The sequence below is a fragment of the Bubalus kerabau genome, chromosome 15 (assembly GCF_029407905.1).
Source record: "Bubalus kerabau isolate K-KA32 ecotype Philippines breed swamp buffalo chromosome 15, PCC_UOA_SB_1v2, whole genome shotgun sequence".
Taxonomy (NCBI): Eukaryota; Metazoa; Chordata; class Mammalia; order Artiodactyla; family Bovidae; genus Bubalus; species Bubalus kerabau.
In genome coordinates, this window is record NC_073638.1 from 65316709 (window position 1) to 65337684 (window position 20976).

At 38.2% G+C, this 20976-nt stretch overlaps 2 protein-coding genes across 4 annotated transcripts in view; both read left to right on the forward strand.

The window, feature by feature from the left end:
- Positions 1–11696, forward strand: part of CAPRIN1 (cell cycle associated protein 1) — a 35219-nt gene extending 23523 nt beyond the window's left edge. For 2 of the 3 annotated variants that reach the window (XM_055549294.1, XM_055549295.1), the window contains 8 exons: positions 1011–1072; positions 1546–1656; positions 1835–1984; positions 3056–3206; positions 7075–7269; positions 7766–7869; positions 8266–8329; positions 9861–11696. In XM_055549294.1, the coding sequence (XP_055405269.1) occupies positions 1011–1072; positions 1546–1656; positions 1835–1984; positions 3056–3206; positions 7075–7269; positions 7766–7869; positions 8266–8329; positions 9861–9925 (902 nt within the window). In that variant the 3' untranslated portion in view covers positions 9926–11696. Of the gene's footprint in view, positions 1–1010; positions 1073–1545; positions 1657–1834; positions 1985–3055; positions 3207–3977; positions 7270–7765; positions 7870–8265; positions 8330–9860 lie in introns of those variants that run through there. The other variant, XM_055549296.1, reaches the window with a different exon arrangement.
- Positions 11697–15996: 4300 nt separating this feature from the next.
- Positions 15997–20976, forward strand: part of NAT10 (N-acetyltransferase 10) — a 38166-nt gene continuing 33186 nt past the window's right edge. Inside the window, exons 1-3 of the mRNA XM_055549292.1 lie at positions 15997–16130; positions 18650–18772; positions 19113–19204. Coding sequence (XP_055405267.1) covers positions 18665–18772; positions 19113–19204 — 200 coding nt within the window. The 5' untranslated portion in view covers positions 15997–16130; positions 18650–18664. The remainder of the gene's footprint in view (positions 16131–18649; positions 18773–19112; positions 19205–20976) is intronic.

Here is a 20976-nt window from a genome sequence, read left to right on the forward strand (position 1 = left end):
AACACTGGAGTGGGTTGCCATTTCCTTCTCCAATGAAAGTGAAACGTGAAAGTGAAGTCGCTCAGTTGTGTCCGACTCTGTGCGACCCCATGGACTGCCGCCTATCAGGCTCCTCCGTCCATGGGATTTTCCAGGCAAGAGTACTGGAGTGGGGTGCCATTGCCTTCTCCGAAACTATGTTTAATAAACATAGTTAATATGATAAGTTAGGATTTTTCTAAAGGAAAGGGAGCTCTTATCTCTACCAAGAGTTAGAAAACAGATCAGGGACTCACAAAGTTATTAGTGTTCACTTTTTGAGCTCTACCAGAGGAAGAAAATACATAGTTTTCTTAGCTATGCCAGTCAACACATGCACCACTGATGTAACCTGTAAAGCTATTTAGAATTTTCAGGTGGTGGTAAGTCAACTAGACTCTCCAGTGAAAATGGATGATTTCCAAATGACTAACCAAAGATACTGTATTTTTGATTATCTGTTTAACCATGATTTGGAAGAGTAGTGGAAGAATGATGAAAGTTGACAATAACATGCACACTGAATTGAATATAGGCTTTTTAAAGATAAATTTTTATTTTTTCCAGTGGAAGCATTTGAAATTATATTGAAAGTAGATAGTTAAAATACTTCTGAATATTATCTATCTCAAAATATTGACTATGCTCCTTTGTAGTTAACGGCTTTAAAAAGCTCTTTTTTAGGGATAATTCTAGCATTAATTCTTACTCTGCTTTACACCTATTTGCTGGTATTGTTTCACTAACACTCCAAAAAAAAAAGGGAAAGGCATGTGGTAATTGATTAATAATAATGAGTATCAGTTAATTGAAAATGCTCACTTGAAAGCTAAAATCCTTCCTGTACTTCCCCATTTATTTTCCTAATTGCTAAATAGTTTATTTAGGATTTGGCTATAGAAAATTGACTTTAGAGACTAAGTAAAAGATATTTATACATCTCTGAAGAAATTTGATTTTGTATGACAGTATTTTTTTGGTCAATTTTACAGTTCATTCTGAATCTAGACTTGCTCAACCTAATCAAGTTTCTGTACAGCCAGAAGCTACACAGGTAAGACAAATATTTTTGCAGTTTTTGTTTTTAATCAGTTCTTAGGTCTCTTTCTTAGCTAGCTTATGAAAACCAAGTGTGAGTTTGATCACTGTCAAGTCTGGCATGAGTAGCTATCAACTTTTATTTCCATGTTTACATTTATTTTTCTTTCAATAAACTGATAAAAACAATGTATTTGTTAAACCTTATGGTTTTTAATTATAATGAAGTTTTTAAATTTCAAACTGAGAATTTGAGATGACATAATTTAGATTTCATAATTTTAAAATTTAGTGTAGATATTATCTGTATTTATAGGGAACTTCGTAATTGGGCTTGGGTTTATTAACTTTGAGCTTTAATAATATATGTATTTTTCCAGTTGTTAGGTTTTATAGTCTCTTTAACATGACTGTCTATTTCTTAGCCCTGTATGTAATGAAGTTGGTTTATAACAGAATGAAGCTTTGATTTCTTTACTTCTTTGTTAGGTTCCTTTGGTTTCATCCACAAGTGAGGGATATACAGCATCTCAACCCTTGTACCAACCTTCTCATGCTACTGAGCAACGACCACAAAAGGAACCGATTGACCAGATTCAGGCAAGTTGTGTTTTGAATTGGGTGGAGGCAAATAACTGTTAATACAGTATCTCTTTGTTTTGGACCTAACGCATTCACTATATTATTTTTATTTCATAAGATAGTTGAGTTTATTAACATACGTATGGGTCTTAGTTCACTGCATCTGTTAAAGTGCATCTGTTCACTTTGTGTTTAGGCAACGATCTCTTTAAATACAGACCAGACTACAGCATCATCATCCCTTCCTGCTGCTTCTCAGCCTCAAGTGTTCCAGGCTGGGACAAGCAAACCTTTACATAGCAGTGGAATCAATGTAAATGCAGCTCCATTCCAATCCATGCAAACGGTAAGCAGATTAAGTCAGTTGACATTAAGTGCCTGGTGTGTACTATCTTAATGTAAGAGTCTCAGCAAAATGACACAAAAACTTTGTGCTTGAATCTGCATCTACTGTAACTTTAGGTTATGTTTAATTGAACATAAAACTCATTTTTTTCTGTTCACAGAGATAAACTTGAATCTTAGGAGTTATGTGCCTACATCTTGTTTTGTAGTTTCACCGTTTAACAGAATTTTAAATTTGAAAAAAGTAGACTGATATATATCATTGGTCTTCCCTTGTGGCACAGTGGTAAAGAATCTGCCCCCCAATACAGAAGATGTGTGGGTTCGGTCCCTGGGTCAGAAAGATCCTCTGAAGAAGGAAATGGCAAATCACTCCAGTATTCTTGCTTGGAAAATTCCACGGATAGGAGCCTTGTGGGCTACAGTTCATAGGGTCCTAAAGAGTAGGACACGGTGGAGCATACACACAACACAGATCATTACCTAGAGATTAATTGTTTACACTTTATCATATTTACTGAATCTTTTAATTTACTGAATTATATCTCAGAGTAATAGATGTTATGATACTACTCTTTGGTTCTTCAGTGAGCATCTCTAAATTGCAGGATTTCTAGAAAATAATGATAATGAAAATACTGTGATCAATGCAATATAGCTAGAACAGTGCTCACAGGAAGATTCATAGTCAAATGCTTAAAATACTAATTTTCGATTAAAATATAATGAAATACTCAACTTAAAGTTCATAGATTTAATTTATCAAAGTGATAATGTATCAGGGGTTTGCATCGTTTAAGATTTCTCATTTATAATAGCATTTCCAAGGATTCTGATCCTGTGTCTTCTCAGATTTTTAATCTCTGTTTATACTCTGCTAAAAAGTGCTTTATGACGTGTGTGTGTGTGTGTGTGTGTGTGTGTGTATGAGAGAGAAATAAATGTCTTGAGACTTTTGTGATACTTGTTGTTTACATCTCAGTTAAAACCAGCATGGAGATCTGCCATTTTAAAAGTAGGAAAATGATTAGCATAAAGGGAAGAACTAATCATTTACTTTATTTACTTATAGGTATTCAATATGAATGCCCCAGTTCCTCCTGTTAATGAACCAGAAACTTTAAAACAGCAAAATCAGTACCAGGCCAGTTACAACCAGAGCTTTTCCAGTCAGCCTCACCAAGTAGAACAAGCAGAGCTTCAGCAAGAACAGCTTCAAACAGGTAGGAAAACCAGTGTCACCTCATTGGCTTCTTGCTTTCCACTGGAGTGATTGACATTGTTAGGTGAGTTTGGACTTGACAGTGGCAGTTACCAAGAGTTTTTATTTTGGTAGTAGTCCAAAACAAATTAATTTTTCATTGCTGATTCTGAGTACAATCAAGTCCATATTTGCTGTATGTGAATTATGTGCAGGTTTTGGAGACCATATGCCCATTTTCCTTTGGTCAGTGAGTTTTCATAATAGCCTATGTCATTGGTGATTTTAGTGGAATTAAACTTGCTATTTGAATTAGGATCAACTTTGGTTTTAATTGCTAATAATTGAAGCCTGGTAGCATGATATCTGGCAGCAAGTCAGTTATACAAAGTTAAGCAGTAAAGGCATGGTAAGGCTACATTTAGTAGACTAGGTTAAAACAAAGTCCTTGCCAGCAAATAAGGTCAAAATTTGGCTGGTTACCATATCTCTCACAATAGTAGGTTTCTTATATTTGTAAGACATACATATATATATTTTTTAGGTCTTTGCTAATTCAATTCAAATAATTAGAGATTTAATTTGAATCTCACAGCAAACTAGTAAACCTGACTGATGTGAATAACTCTTCTGATTTCTTGACAGACTTGGGTCAACAATAATTTTTCTTACATATCCCTGTGGTAGTTAGCATCGCTAATCAGTAGAGTTTGAATCAACCCTACTCTGATAGAAATTTGGCAGTTATGCAGTCTATGCTTCTGAATGATAAAATTGGACTTCTCATTCTCAGGCTTCTTTAATTATTCAGTGCCATGTAAAGGCATACCTTGAGGAGATTGCAGGTTTGGTTCCAGACCACTGCAATAAAGCAAATACCTCAAAGTGAGTCATATGAATGTTTTGGTTTCCTAGTACATATAAAAATTCTCTTAACACTATACTATAGTCTATTAAGTGTGCAGTAATAGCATCATGCCTAAAAAACAGTGTACATGCCTTAATTAAAAAATACTTTATTGCCCCAAAATGCTAACCATCCTCCAAGACCTCAGAGTTGTAACATCAAAGATTGCTGACTGCAGATCACCATAACTTATCTAATAATGAAACAGTTTGAAATATTGTGACAATTACCAATATGTGATTTATCATATTGATAAATTTATCAATTTGATCTATCATTTGATTTGGTTAGTTTTGCCTTTTGTGCCAGTTGAGTTCAAGTTATCTTATATTCTACTCAGCTTCACTAATTGACTATGAAGCATTGATGCTAGATAATCTTTTTTTACCGTGTCAAAATATGTTATTGATGAAAATTAACTTCAGTACATTTACAGAGATTTTCAATACAAAATAAATCAGCCCATATGCTTTGCTCAAATACATCCACATTACCACTAGGTAGCCATCAACTCTTATCTAGAATATTGCAACTCTCTCCCTTGACTCTTACGTTAGCCCAGTCTGTTTTCCACACAGTAGCTAGAGTGATTTTAAAATGTAAATCAGATGTCTCTCTTCCTGTTCAGAGCCTCCCAGTGACTTTCAATTATATTTAGAAAAGAAACCCAGTCTTTACCTTAGTTTACGAGATCCATGATCTAGGTCCCTGCCTTGATCCTCTTGTATGTCCTGTTTTCTTCGTTATGTGCCCAAACAAACAGCCACAGACACAAATTCTCTTCTTTCTTTAATGTAAAGAAAAAGTCGTTTATGCTTTGTTTTCTTTTTGCCTGAAACTTTATTCCACTGTTTGCATACCTTGCTTTGTGACTTTTAAGCCTGTGCTCAGATACCACCTCACAGAGACCTCCCTTCATTGCCTTGTCCAAATATAATGTGCTTACTTTAGTCATTCACTTACCCTACTTGGTGTTTTCCTTAATCTCTTATTACCTGAAATAATATAGATGTTTTTACTTGTATGTATATTTTATTTACTTATTATTTCCTACTATTAAAACTTCCTTATGGGCAAGGATTATGCGTCAGAAACTATCTCATCCCTTGTGTCTAGGACCTGGCTTGGCATGTTGAGGGCGTTAAACGATATTCATTGATTAAGTCAGTGTATCCCATCGTTTTAGACATTTTTTTTTTTTTTAATATTTATTTGGCCACACCGGGTCTTAGCTGTGGCATGTGGATCTTTAGTGGCAACATGTTGGATCCAGTTCCCTAACCAGGTGGCTGGCCCCCAACATTTGGAGCGTGGCGTCTTAGCCACTGGACCACCAGGAAAGTCCCCTATCATTGCAGAAATTTTGGATTAATATCTCATCAAGGATGACCTGAAAAAAAGATCTGGCAAGGATATTTGACTTTTTTATTATGGACTAAAAGTGCGTGCTTATGCTTTATGTGCACGTAACTAGGATCTTTAAAATAAAGATCACACTTTAATTGTTCTGCTTTGAGTTTCTTGCAGTGAGATTTGACCAAGGATAATAAAGTTCTTACTGACAAAGTTGAAAATTCACTTCTTCTGACCATTTTCTACCTGTGTATGAATGAATCTTTTTATTAAAAAAAAAAAAAAATTTTTATAGCCACACCATGTGTCATGGCAGGATCTTAGTTCCGCCACTAGGGATCAAACCCGTGTCCTAACCGCTGGATCGCCAGGGAATTTCCTGAGTGAATCTTTATGGATAGAAAATGTTACTGGTACTTGTGATATTTGTTTTATAATTATGTTTTGAGAATGTAGTAAAAGATAATTTATATAGAAAGATCACATTGTGCTTAGGTGTATTTGGTCCATTACATAGTTCAAAAAAAAGAGCCTTTTCTTCCTAGGCATTCTCTATAGATTTTTCATTGCAAAATAGCATTCTGAGAACTCATAAACATGGATTTCTTAAAGATACAAAGTAGGTCAGATAAATTTTCAAGACTCACACTACCTTTTCTCTCTGCCCAAACATACGAGATTTGGGCTGACTGGAGGCTGCTGACTTTTTCTTCCTTGAGTATGGCTCTTCCTTTGGTCTATACCTTCCTTATCTCCCTAAGTTACTGTTAGCATTGTTTTTTCTCTCCTGTGAATTATGAGCATTGGGGTAATACCAGGAATGTACCTTGCTATTTTATTTTTGAAGGTTTCTAGATTTTAGGCTTCTCCCCATTGTGGAAGGAGGAGGGATCTAAGAGTATGGACAACCTTCCATACTAGAATACTTCCATACTTCCAATAATAGAACCTTCACTTCAGGGGGTTAAGTGCCAGTGTGAGTACTATTTAATTCTTTTCTAAATTGGCTGTGCATTAAAGATACTTGAAATGTACTCAAGTATTATGATAGGGTATATGTTGAAGGCCTCTGCTGATTTATCTTTGTAACTGAGTATTCTAGCTATAGCTGCTTAACTATGGGGAAGGTATGTTTTTGTATGTTTTAACAAATATCAAGAGAAATTTCGAGGAATAAGAAAACTAGCAATAGGAGCTTTATTATAATGAAAAGAATTAAATGGTACAGAATCTAAGTATTTCAGTACATAAAATCTTTTGATTATTGTAGGTCATTTGTGCTATACAGAGGTGCCTCTCAGAAGATGTTTAAATAATACAGCTTTTCAAGTCACTTGGAAGGGTAGAACGGTGTGCTTTCACACAATGTGTGCTCTCAGAGATCTGGAATTATTGTTGGAGAATTTCATTCTCTTAGCTTAGTACAGGGGTAGGAGCAAGACAGGGATTTCATTAATGTGTAGTTTTCTCTGTTATTAATATGAAAATTTAAGGACAGAATTAAACTTTGAGGAGACTGTAAGACATTTCTTAAGCGAGAAAGCATATAGGAAATCAGGCAGATTGTAATGGTGTGTGTATTTGTGTGTGTGTATACATGTATATATGTATTTTTTTCTTTCTGTTATAGTGGTTGGCACTTATCATGGTTCTCAGGACCAGCCCCATCAAGTGACTGGTAACCACCAGCAGCCTCCTCAGCAGAACACTGGATTTCCACGTAGCAGTCAGCCCTATTACAACAGTCGTGGTGTGTCTCGTGGAGGTTCCCGTGGTGCTAGAGGCTTGATGAATGGATACAGAGGACCTGCTAATGGATTCAGAGGTAAAGACAAAACCCCCCAAAAGAAAGTTCATATTCTTTTATGATTTGCACAGTATATAGAAATATGTCATGTTTTTTATGAAAAAATTGTATCTCTGCATTTGCTTCTTAGGTACAGTGTAAACCTTTTTTTTTTTTTTTTTTTGTATGTGTTGATAAGAGTTATTTAAGTTGGCAGAATTGGGACTGAGTATTTTGTATCTATTAAACCCATATCTACCACTATCCTGTAAGGGATAGTGCTTTTTATAAATTACGAGACCTTATGGAGATTTGTTGTTTTTTGTGTGTGTATGTGCAAGGATGGGTAACTAGTTGTTTCATCTTCTAAGGCAATAGAGACAAATTAGATCAGGGTAGGAAATTAGAAATTAGTTTGAATAACTAGCATGGCTTACAGTTTTTCAGTTCTTCTTTGGTCAGTAGTGAGAAGGTAAAAACTCCTTAAGATAAAAAAAAAAAAATTTATTTTTTTTCTTCTTGTCCTAAATTTTAGGAGGATATGATGGTTACCGCCCTTCATTCTCTACTAACACTCCAAACAGTGGTTATACACAATCTCAATTCAGTGCTCCCCGGGACTACTCTGGCTATCAGCGGGTAGGTGAAATTGTTTAAAAATATAAACCTGACCTAAGTACCGCAGTGAAAGGAACTAATGTAGGTGCTTGATGAACTAGAATAAGTAATTTGGGGCTAATTTTGAACCTCTGTACAAGATACTTCTTTGTGGAGAATGATGACTTTTGCTTTCCTTAGCACTCAGTATAGGGATTCATTTAATAGTTTTCTAAACACAGTGATTTTTATGAGCAAAGAAGTGTATCTCGTTGATCTTGAAAATCAAAGAAGTACTACTACGGAATATCTTACAGCAATGCTATGTTTAAATGTCTAAAAGAATAACAAAGAATTTTGTATGCTATAAAAGACTGTAAGAATAGAGTAAGCATTAAAAATTACCTTTTCTTCAGTACTAACTAGCTTGTCTTTTAGGATGGATATCAGCAGAATTTCAAGCGAGGCTCTGGGCAGAGTGGACCACGGGGAGCCCCACGAGGTAATATTTTGTGGTGGTGATCCTAGCTCCTAAGTGGAGCTTCTGTTCTGGCCTTGGAAGAGCTGTTCATAGTCTGCATGTAGGTTACATGTTAGGAATACATTTATCATTTCCAGAGTTGTTGCTAGGGATTAAATGAAATGCTCTGTTTCTAAAACTTATCTTGAACCCAAATTTAATTTTTTGAATGATTATCCCTGTTACTATATAAACTGTCTTGAAAACTAGAACATTTCTCCTCCTCAAGAAAGTGTTTTTCCAACTGCAAATTATTTTTCAGGTCCTAAAACCTGCTAAATGTTTTTAGGAAGTACTTAAACCGAAACATTTTTGTAAGACATTTTTGGAATGAGATTGAACATTTATATAAATTTATTATTCCTCTTTCATTTTTGAAACATGCTTATTATATTTTAGGGCCAGAAACCCTTTAATGGCCGGATAAGCCATAGTTACATTTAGAGAACCATTTAGAAGTGATAGAAAATTGAAATTTCAATGACTTTTGGACCACTATTAGTGATATAAATGTCATTATTTCTGACTTTTAAACAAAGCCTCCAAATTCATAACCAACTTGCAGGACTATACTTAAAAATTACATGTTTAAGAGTTTTTTGTTTTGTCTCTTAATATAGGAAAACTACTTCCTATTTGGGTAGGAAGTCAATCTGTGTAACAATTAGAGGTAGCATTTCATACGATCTGAAGTTCTAAATGGTTCTCTGATTTGAGGGAAGTTGAATTGATTTCCTCTAGATATTGGCCATAATATGTATACAAATGTATATTAAGGAGGAATTACAAAATTCTTTAATTTCAATGCTAGTAGAAACTGGCCAGCAAAAAAGGTGCATTTTTTTTTTTTTTAATTATGGATCACTTGGGAATTACTGACTTGAAGTATCAAAGGATATTTGCATGTGAATGTGGGTTATGTTCTTTCTCACCTTGTAGCATATTCAATGAAAGTTGAGTTGACTGGTAGCTAAAAATCTGTTTTAACAGCATGTAAAAAGTTACTTTTTCTGTTACAAGTCATTATACAATTTTGAATGTTATGTAGTTTCTTTATAACAGTTTAGGTAATAAGGTCTGTTTTTCATTCTGGTGCTTTTATTAATTTTGATAGTATGATGTTACCACTGAAATGTAAGCTAGCGTGTGTACTAGAATGTAAGCTCCATGAGAGCAGGTACTTTGTCTGTCTTCACTGCTGTATCTATTTCCAACGCCTGGTGACAGTGCCTGGCACATAGTAGGCACTCAATAAATACTTGTTGAATGAATGAATGAATGAGTACTGGTGGAATACTCCATTAGCTCTACTCTTCTTTTAACTAGAGAACATGAGCAAATTTGCGCATGACAACTTCCAGGACAGGTGAAACTTGAACACTGAAGAATTGACCTCTTAAACCTAATAATATGACAAGCTGCCCACATGCTTCTTGACTTCAGATGAAAATCTGCTTGAAGGCAAAACAAATAATATTTGAAAGAAAAACCAAATGCCATTTTTGTCTTCTAGGTCGTGGAGGGCCCCCAAGACCCAACAGAGGGATGCCGCAAATGAACACTCAGCAAGTGAATTAATCTGATTCACAGGATTATGTTTAATCGCCAAAAACACACTGGCCAGTGTACCATAATATGTTACCAGAAGAGTTATTATCTATTTGTTCTCCCTTTCAGGAACCTTATTGTAAAGGGACTGTTTTCATCCCATAAAGACAGGACTACAATTGTCAGCTTTATATTACCTGGATATGGAAGGAAACTATTTTTACTCTGCATGTTCTGTCCTAAGCGTCATCTTGAGCCTTGCACATGATACTCAGATTCCTCACCCTTGCTTAGGAGTAAAACATAATATACTTTAATGGGGTGATATCTCCATAGTTATTTGAAGTGGCTTGGATAAAGCAAGATTGACTTCTGACATTGGATAAAATCTACAAATCAGCCCTAGAGTCATTCAATGGTAACTGACAAAACTAAAATATTTCCCTTGAAAGGAAGATGGAAGGAGTGGAGTGTGGTTTGGCAGAACAACTGCATTTCACAGCTTTTCCACTTAAACTGGAGCACTGAACATTTAGATGCATACCAAATTATGCACGGGCCCTAATCACACAGACAAGGCTGGTGCCAGCCTTAGGCTTGACACGGCACTGTTCACCCTCTGGCCAGACAACTGTGGTTTAAGACACATGTAAATTGCTTTTTAACAGCTGATACTGTATAAGACAAAGCCAAAATGCAAAATTAGGCTTTGATTGGCACTTTTTGAAAAATATGCAACAATTAAGGGATATAATCTTGATGGCCGCTTCTGTACTTAATGTGAAATATTTAGATACCTTTCAAACACTTAACCGTTTCTTTGACAATGAGTTTTGTAAGGATTGGTAGTATACATCATTCCTTATGACGTACATTGTCTGTCACTAATCCTTGGATCTTGCTGTATTGTCACCTAAATTGGTACAGGTACTGATGAAAATCTAATGGATAATCATAACACTCTTGGTTACATGTTTTTCCTGCAGCCTGAAAGTTTTTAAAAGAAAAAGACATCAAATGCCTGCTGCTGCCACCCTTTTAAATTGCTATCTTTTGAAAAGCACCAGTATGTGTTTTAGATTGATTTCCCTATTTTAGGGAAATGACAGTCAATAGTTTCACTTCTGATGGTATAAGCAAACAAATAAAACATGTTTATAAAAGTTGTATCTTGAAACACTGGTGTTCAACAGTTAGCAGCTTATGTGGTTCACCCCATGCAGTTTAGTGTTACAAATTTTATGGTTATCTCCAGCAGCTATTTCTACAGTACTTGCACTTATCTTTTGTCTAACCCTAACTGAATTATCTGTTTCACATGGAGGTATTTATATTCAAAGTGGTGATTCCCTCCCATAGATGTATAGAGAGAGTCCCAAGCCTGATGATGATGGACAGTTTAGTAATTTATGTATGATGTTGAAATTTGTGCTAGCAGTTGGAGCACTAGTTCTGTGTGCCTATGAACTTAATGCTGCTTGTTGTATCCCACTTTGACTTCATGGGAAATTAATCCCACCTTATATTAAGCAAAGGCTACTAAGTTAATGGTATTTCTGTGCAGAAATTGAATTTAGTTTTCAGCCTTTAGCTAAGGACTTTTTCCAGTAGGTGCTCAGCTACTTAAACCCATAAAACTATTCTCAAACATTCATCATTAGACAACTGGAGTTTTTGCTGGTTTTGTAACCTTCTAAAATGGATAGGCTATTGAACATTCCACATTCAAAGTTTTGTAGGGTGGTGGGGAAGGGGGGAATCTTCAATGTTTATTTTAAAATAAAAGAAGTTCTTGACTTTTCTCATGTGTGGTTGTGGTACATCATATTGGAAGGGTTATCTGTTTACTTTTGCAAATAAGTATTTCTTCTGCTAGCACCTCCCCTTGTGTGCTTTAAATGACATCTGCCTGGGATGTACCACAACCATATGTTTGTTTTGTTTTAGGCAGATAGATAAAATATTTGTGGTTTACTGGGTAATCCCTAGATGATGTGTGCATACAATCTTTCTATATATAAAACTAACTTTGCTATCTGTGTAGAAATAATTTCATGACATTTAAAATCAGAATTGAAATAAGTTCTTTATACAGTGATCTCTATGAATCAGTTCAGAGATGGGATGGGGGAAAAATGCTTTCTAGGTTTCAAACTTCTATGCATTAGTGCAGATGTCGTGAATGTGTAAAGGTATTAGTAGTTTGATTATTTCTATGTATGTTTTTAAAAGAATCGTTTGTTCTTTTTGAGATATTACACCTTTTTTTTGGCATTCTACCATTGTAGTCTAAATCTAAAATTTTTATGCCTCAATTCAGACTACATTTTTTAAAGGAGCACCTCTCTGTGGGGCAGAGAACTTTTTAAAAAGTCCCATTAAGATCTGAGTCTTGGTACTAAGTGTTCTGTATAATTCGTGGGTGCTTGATGCTTGTCCTCCCTGCAGGAGGCCTTGTGTGGGCAAATGCATATTCTAGCAGAGTTGAAAAGAGATGGTTGTCACATGTGGCACTGTGGCTTGGTATAGCAAGATGCCATATATAAAGTACTTTCATTTAAATGCACAGTATCAATCATCTCATGAGAATAATGAGACTTCTGTTTTAAAGCTTTACAGTGTCATTGATTACCTTGGCTAGGGCAATTTTATTTTCAGATCTTAATATCCCTAAAGAATATTATTGAAAGAGGTTTTCTGATCATCGTTATCTTCATATTAAAACAAAATCCGTTAAGTATTTTTAATCAGCTAGCTTCTGCTGTTCTTTAACCTCCTATGTGTGTATATATATATATATATATGACTCCGTGATGTGGGAGACGTCAGAGACATGAGAATGTGTATTTATTCTCAGAAGGTTAATTAACAGATGTTCTGTTAACAACCAGTTCATAAAATGTAGAAAGTAGTTGAATATTCAGCCTCCTAAGTGTCTTAGGAAATTTGTATTGTTCATTATATTTTCAATAATCTATCTTAGGGGGAATTGGATACAGGTAAGCACAAAGTTAAAACCCATCATTTCATCTCATCTGAGTTTTTGAATCTCATCCCATTTGAGTTCTTATTAAGCACTCTTTGAAGTTTTATTGACTGTAAGTTATATTAAAAAAATCAGTATTGCTCTTAAGCTTATTATCCCTTCTAAAGAGTTAATGGGGGGAGGGAAAACCCTCAGGAATATGAAAATAATTTGTTAAGGTTCATTCTATACCCTTTCCCATTTTGAATTCTACAAATATACTGGAAAAGACTAGTGAATGTTTTAAATTACATTAGATTAAATCATATTAAAACCTGATACCTTAATTGTCCTTGAGTGAAGTTTGCTTTAGTTGTTTATACCACTGAGCAAAGCTCTAAGTGAAGAAGTGCTGCTTGTGAGAAGAGAGGAAAAAACCTTAATTTCTGTTAGCCTCACCTTGTTAGACTACTACAATTCTTCTCAGTTGGGATCTTAATACCTTAAACAGCGGTTCTGAAGCCTAATCCAGTCTCATGCAGAAGACTGGCTCCTTGAGTATGTAAGTAGTGAAAGATAACCTGATTCAGTGAAGGCAATTTTTACTGTTCTTTTAGTACTGGTTTTCTGTAAGTACTGTATTTAGATTAGGGAGTCACTGTATTAAGTCAGTACACCAAAGCTTCCTTCAGCAAATTTGGGTCCTCTTTGCCAGGTCACCATTCCAAGCACTAAGCATTCAGTGGTGACAGAATCGCTGGTTCCTGCTCTTATCAATCTGATCAAAGATGTTGATGTGATGATACTGAAATACAGCAAAAGCCATGATGCAGCAACATGGTTGACGATATAGATACTAAGGCTGTGATAGGATATGACCTAGTCAAAATTATCAGGAAAGACATTTTTGATGTGAATAAGACTTGAAGGATGAGGAGTAGTAAACTGGTAAAGAACGGGAGAGAACTGCATGTCCAAGTCCAATCGCCAATGACTGAGAAACTGGCTAGAGTGAAGTGTAGGTTTTATAGAGCTAGAGAGGCTGAAGCAACAGGTAAGGACTACTAAGAACAGCTTTGTAGTTCTATTCCATGGTAAGTTTTGTTTCTTGGGAGTTGGAAACAGGTAAGTTTTAAGCTGCGTGTCTAGTGGTTGGGATTGGGGGAGGCGAGGATGGTGGGTCACCTAATAAAATTGCCATTTAATAACACTCAAGGCAGGGGATTTCCTGGCAGTCCAGTGGCAAAAGCAAAGACAACAGTGTTGAGAGCAAAATATTATGGTGCAAGAGATGACTTGGTGTAGCCCGTGTAAGAAATGATTACAACATAAAGTGCAGGGTGGTTGTGAATGGGTTCTACACATTTCTATCTGGCCACTGCTCAGTATCCTTTACTGAGTTTTCCAGGACTTGGTTGCAGACTCCATCCCTAGCAAATATTCTTCCCTAGTTGATCTTAACCAATCCCATTACTGACTACAGTCATCATTTTAGTCACTCAGAAGTATTTCTAGGTCCTAAACTCCCTCAAACACACCCAAACTTCATGTCTTGATTTTGAATGTCATGAGTATTTCAGATTTATCTGTTGATGGACGTATATCCAGTGGCTCAGAGCAAATACCTTGATATCATTGGTTTCCTTTCATACCTTGTATCTATAGTCCTTAAGCAAATGCATATGATTCTACCTTAAAAACAGGATATATCCTAAGTCAGCGAGCACTTGAGACCACCACCACTATCAGAACAGGTAACAATAGTAGCTTATGATGGTTCTGTTTCTACTCTTGCTCTCCTGTAGTACAGTTTTCTTGCAGAGCAGTCAGATTGAGCCTTAGAGGGCAAATCAGGTTTTGTCACTTCCCTGTTATTCAGACTCCAGTTGTTTCCCTAGAAACCATGCCACACTTAGAATCCTAAATCTGGCCCATGTGCCTAATGTGTCAGGCCTAATTTCCTACCGTTTTCTATCTTGGTTACTGTACTCTGGCCACACTGAATGCTTTGCTGAGACTTTCACCGTCCTGGAAACTTCATGTGTGGAAAGCTTTCCACTCAACTGTTAAAAAGAATGTTAAGGCTCATTCTCTAAATTAAGGTCTTTGCTCCAGGTCACCATTTCACAGTCCTTCCATGTCTTCTGTGTGCGTTAGTTTTTACTCACTGGATATTTTTTTTCTGATCACCTTTTTCTTACCAAGACTATGTTAAACTTCAAAAGGGATAGGAAAATTTTGATCATTTTTATCTTGTCTAGCATATTGACATTTTGTTCAGGGAATTATGAAATTATGGTTGTTGGACCTCATGGGTGGTGCTGATTAGGTCTGTAGCTACAGAATTACATTTTGATTTGACGGAGTTGAAGGTAGAAAGGGAAATTAGTTTGGCTGATAGAGGCATCAGGGAAAAGTTGAGCAGAATGTGTTTAATTCAACCTTCTGGCCCCCAAATTCATGACTATATATGGCCTTTAAAGTGAACTGCTTGACAGTTCGCTTAGGGGTGGGGTAGAGGGAAGTAACTAAACAGAGCAGAACCCCAGAGCTGGTTTTCATAAGAACTCCAGCATTTGACAGCCAGGTACAGGCCTAAAGAGCCTGCAAAGTACAGCGGCAATAATATTGGGTAGAAAACTTACGGACTCCCAGACAAATCTACGAGGTCATGACTGAGGATGAGGAGGGTCAAGTGAGCTGAACGAAAAAGGTCTGCTGATTGAGTTTCCCTATCTTGTCACATTAGGACGTTATTTAAAATAAGAGGACTCAAAATTATGCGCACATCTTGGGAGCCAGTCATCTCGCATAACCAGGCTAACACTCAAAACCTGGGCCTGTCTGGGAACCCGAGCTAGCTCCACGCAGTGACAGGCCATGCGGGTGCGAACATCTACTTATTCTGCCCTCCGTAGCCACGGTATCTTAATTCTGACCTGGAGAGGCAAACGACACCCAGCGCCACTGCTACAGCCAGCGGAGACGAACCGTACAGCTGCGGTTGATACAGCTCCGCCCCGCGAGCTCTGACGTCATCACTCAGCGACCGGGTTGAAAAGATCCGTTCTCGCCGTCGCCGCTCCTTTAGTGCGTCGGCGCACGCCCCGCCTTCAAGCGCCCGAGCGAGACGCGCGTCGCGGAGGGGTGATCTGTGAGAGCCGGCAGCCAGACATCCGTTAGGCTGCGCCCGCCTCTTCCGCAAAAGTTCGGTGTCCCCACGTGCTTCCGCTTTGCTCCTGGCTGGAGTCCGCCGGGCTCGGGGCGCAGGTATCCTTCACGGGATGGCTGGGGGCGGGTGCCGAGGTCGGCGTCGGCGTCGGCGTCCTTTTTGGGCCCGATGAGACTGGCTCCAGGACGAAGCCTTTGCATTAGTGCTGGTGCCCGACACATGCCGACGGCCGCTCTATCACGACTGCCACCTCATCCGGGTGCTCCTAGATGACAGGACCCTCTGCTTCTAAGCACTCTTGGGGGTTGCATGACTTGATCGCTTCCCTCTAGGGGCTCTAGTTGGGGTGGAGTGGGGTAGGTTGAGTGGGTGAGTGACAACACTTTTGGTTTCCGCGGAGCTTGTCCACAGTTCCTGATGGCAGCACCTGGCATTGAACAGAAACTATCTCATTTCATCCAGATCCTCCCAAGTTGGTAGCTGCATCACTATCCTCATTCGTTTATACTCTGTATTCAGCAGGAACACTCAGGACTTTATTTTGTTTACCAGTGCACCTAGAATGATGGCCTGGCGCGTAGATAATATGTATATTTGTTTGACTGATAAATGAATACTGAAGAATAACTATCCTTCTCTGCCATCAAGGCCTTCCTCATCCATTAAGCCTTCCTTGGCAACTGCAGCCCACAGTAATCTCAGACTTTCACCTGTCTGTAACAATTAGTGTTACATCTAATTTTATCTGTCTTTAGGCAGATTATCCCTCATTTCTTTCTCTTAAATATTTTCTCTAAGGAAAATGAAAACTCTGAAGTCAGGACTTTATTTGGTACTACTTCGGGGACTCCCACAGTAACTAGAACAAAAAGCAATAATTGGTTGTTGGTTGGTGGTGGGGTTTTTTGTGTGGCTGGCAACTGAGCTCACAAGCTGGTTGGTGAACTGGAAACAGTTCATACTTTGAAATCAGGAGGGCACCTGAATGTGAATCATGTCTCCATCATTTTTCTTCCTTGGTTGTATTTGAGTATTTATACTGGGTCCTTTCTTTATAAAATAAGAGCCATTGGTTGTGACATAGTGTTTTACAGTAAGAAAGAACTGCTAAAATCCATGTTTGGATTGAGAGTTTAGGAAGACAGTACAGGGTTAAGTTTCAGTTAATGAGCTTTGTGTGTAGAATGCAGCTAACACTGGAGAGTCTAAGTAACATGTCATTTCTATTTTTAATTGTAGAAACAATTGATACTTCTGGTGTTTTTTGGTGTATCTATTATGGTAATGATGCAATGTTCTATCATATGTAATCACAATAACTTGAAATCTCTTTGTACAGGCTTAGGTATAGTTTTCCTTCCCTTGAGGAAGCAATTGTACGCATTCCATCATAGTAATATTCATTGATTTCTTCTTCTGATTTTGTTAGTAATATATGTTAATTAGAAGAAAAAAAAAACAACTCAAACTCCCCAAAAGAACAAAATAAGAATCATCCATTATCTCACTGTCCATTAATAACTACATTTAAGTTTTTTTTTAAATGTGTATTTAAGATATATACATATACATATCTTGCCATGTTTTCCTCTAATAAGCATCTATATCCATATCCTTAGATAAATCTTGAAAGTGATTTTGAACAAATATTTTTGAAAACTTCCTTATTTTCCCATGGATATATCATAGGTTTTAATTCTTTTTTTTTTGTTTTTTAACTTTGTTTCTGATTTTTAAAAAACTCCTCCAGAGGGGTGTGAATTATAGCTTTCCATGCCCATGGGAACATTTTCTTCACCTTTCAAGCCTAAGTGAAGTGAAAGTTGCTCAGTCGTGTCCAACTCTTTGCCACCCCATGGACTTTGCCAGTCCATGGAATTCTCTAGGTTAGAATACTGGAGTGGGTAGCCTTTCCCTTCTCCAGGGGATCTTCCCAACCCAGGGATCAAACTCAGGTCTCCTGCATTGCAGGCGGATTCTTTACCAGCTGAGCCATGAGGGAAGCCCAAGAATACTGGAGTGGGTAGCCTAACCCTTCTCCAGCGGATCTTCTTGACCTGGGAATCGAACCTGGGTTTCCTGCATTGCAGGAGGTTTCTTTACCTACTGAGCTATCAGGGAAGCCCAAGGGGACATACCCTAGGTCAACTATTTGGTAATGTTTTTAAGCCAAATCTTAAATGACTTATTATTAAGACTATCAAAACAGCTATTTCAAAACAATGTTATCAGAATGTCCTTAGCATTGTGATTAAGATTAAAAGCATGAAAATGTACAAAAGATACATAGCAAAGTCACACAGTTCTTTTAATCTATACATTTCTTGAGGTATTTTTAGAAGTTCTGTTTCCTGAATTTTTCTTCCTTCATCTCTTTTTTTTCTGAGCCTCAGTCATGCTGTGATAGAGTCAGATTACACGTTTGCAGTTACAAGCTTAAGTTTCCTAATACAAAAGAGGAGGCTGATGTCTTCCCTAGGGAGCTGTTTGAGGGTTAAAAAAATACTTTTAAATGTGTGTAGTTCAGCTCCTGTCCCACAGGAGGCAGCCAGCTAATGGTTTTCACCCAGAACCTGGATGTTCATGTCCAGTTATATTTCCTTTCCTTCTGTTTTAGTGATAATTTTTCACCATGCATCGGAAGAAAGTGGATAACCGAATCCGGATTCTCATTGAGAATGGGGTAGCTGAGCGGCAAAGGTCTCTCTTTGTTGTGGTTGGAGATCGAGGGAAGGATCAGGTAAGACCTGGTAAATGCTTCCTGGCTTTTTGTCCTGTTCCAGAGAGTCAGCATGTTACGGACCATCTGGGGTTTTACACATAATGACATTAAGGTCTCTTTGGTGTTTTCTTTAAGTGAAATGCCTAGTGGGAACGTTCCTTTGTTTCTTGAAAGTGATGAATAGGTATTTAGAGTTATTAGCAGATAGGTTAACAGCTTTTGATACTGAGCACAAGAGTAAGTGTATGTGATCTGGTTTCTAGTCCCAACCTGGGTGCTGCTTGCCTTGTGGTCTTGGGCCTGGCCATCCCAGAGGTCTCTTTTGTCCCTAAGAGTCTGTGGCTTTTTTCTTTGGCAGGTAGTCATACTCCATCACATGTTGTCCAAAGCAACTGTGAAAGCTCGGCCTTCGGTGCTGTGGTGCTATAAGAAAGAGCTGGGCTTTAGCAGGTAAGTCATGCCCCTTTGAGTGTCCCATCCCATTTCCCATCCCTGCTCCTTAGTTAAATGCCAGGAAATGATTCTTTGACCTAGGTTTTAAGGGGTTGTTAGTAAAGGTGCTGTCTCTGAGGACACTTCCCAGTAGAGAAAATAATAGAACTGATGTTCATTCTTAATTTCTGACAATAAATTTCAAAATCTTTTCATGCTTTTTTATGTTCCCAGCCCAGTTCCTTGCTTTCTGCATGCCATTTTTCTTCCTAGTTTTCTCAGCTGATCGAGCTCATCTAATAATGCTGGTTCCACCTGATACCTAATGCAGCAGCTTTTCTCTTCTTCTTTTCAGAGCTCTTCTACTAGTCTGCTGTCTGACAATTGGCTAGTTTTTTTTTTTTTAATTGTTGAACTTAAGACTTCTTATACTAAATATGAGACCTCTAACACAAACATACTTAGGCACAAATGGAATCTGTTGAAGTACAGTTGTCCCTTGAACAGTGTGGGTTTGAACTGCAGGACTCCACTTACATGTGGATGTGTTTCAGTAGTAAGCTCTACAGTACTCTGTGGTCTGTGGTTGGTTGAATTCTCTGATACAGAGGAGCTATGGTTACAGAGGGGCCGACTCTAAGTCAGACATAGGTTAACCCTCAGGTTTTTCAAGGGTCAGCAGTATTCGGGTTAGCTACTGAAGCCTACGGGGGTGAGATTTCAGCTTTGCCTTGGGGGTGCTGAACAGCCGCGGTGCTGACACCCTGGTCCTTGCTCTGTCCCCAGTCTTTGTGTCATCCCTCGTGTCTGCTCTATTCTTTCCCACTTCAGGACAGCTCTCTGCCTTCTGTGGTCCCCATTGCAGAAATCGCCCTTGAGGTTTACATGGTTTGGGTTCAACAGCACAGAAATCCATCTTTCTCCCAAATTCTTTTGGAAAGATATCCAGCCCTGGGCCAGAGGCAATGGGGTGGGCCACCGAGTAGGAGCCTGGCAGCTCTACCTACACCCGTATGTGGGGAGGAGTTTGGTGTGCGGGGTGCTGATCCTTGGCAGATACACCACTATAGCACGACGTCAGAAACCCTCTCCTTTTACTCCGACCACCTTCCTAAGCGCTTCCCTCTCTCTGATCTCATCTCCCCCCACAACCCGTTCACCTGTGTGGTTCTGTCCTTGGGCCTCTTTCCCCTCCATTATCCCCAGATGTAAAGCTTGTCTCTGGGGTGGACTCCGAGGGTGCGTCTCCAGCCCCGGCTGCTCTCTGCTCTGGTGAAACCCCCTGCCTTTTGCCCCTGCTCCCTCCTCCACTTGGGGTGCCACTTCCACCTCTCTGTACTCACCTGCTGAGATGGTCCCCTCGGGTGCTCCCCTTTGTTCAGGGCCTGCGTCCTGCAGGAAGCTTTTCCTAAGGCCCTCAGACTTAGCGCATGGCCCCTCTGCCCTCTTTAGCCTTTGTCTCTTTGTACAGTGCTTGGCACCTTACCTTCTCTCTCCCTCAAGATGTGATCACTTGCCCACTGGTAAGTAAGTTCATTTAGCGAGGAGGCCTCTCCTGCTTATCTTTATATTTTCATACTTTCAAAGGATCTGCCATGTTTTACTAGGTGCTCAGTTACTATTTGTTGAGTGTATTGTTAACAGGCTCTAACATTTTAATTTTACTTAAGTACCAAAGGCTATATTTGATTAGTTCTTATCCTTTGGTCTTTAAGAGACTTGATTCTGCTTAAAAGAAACTCGATTTTGAATTAGATAGTTTTGCTTTAAAAACATTACAAAAGCTTTAT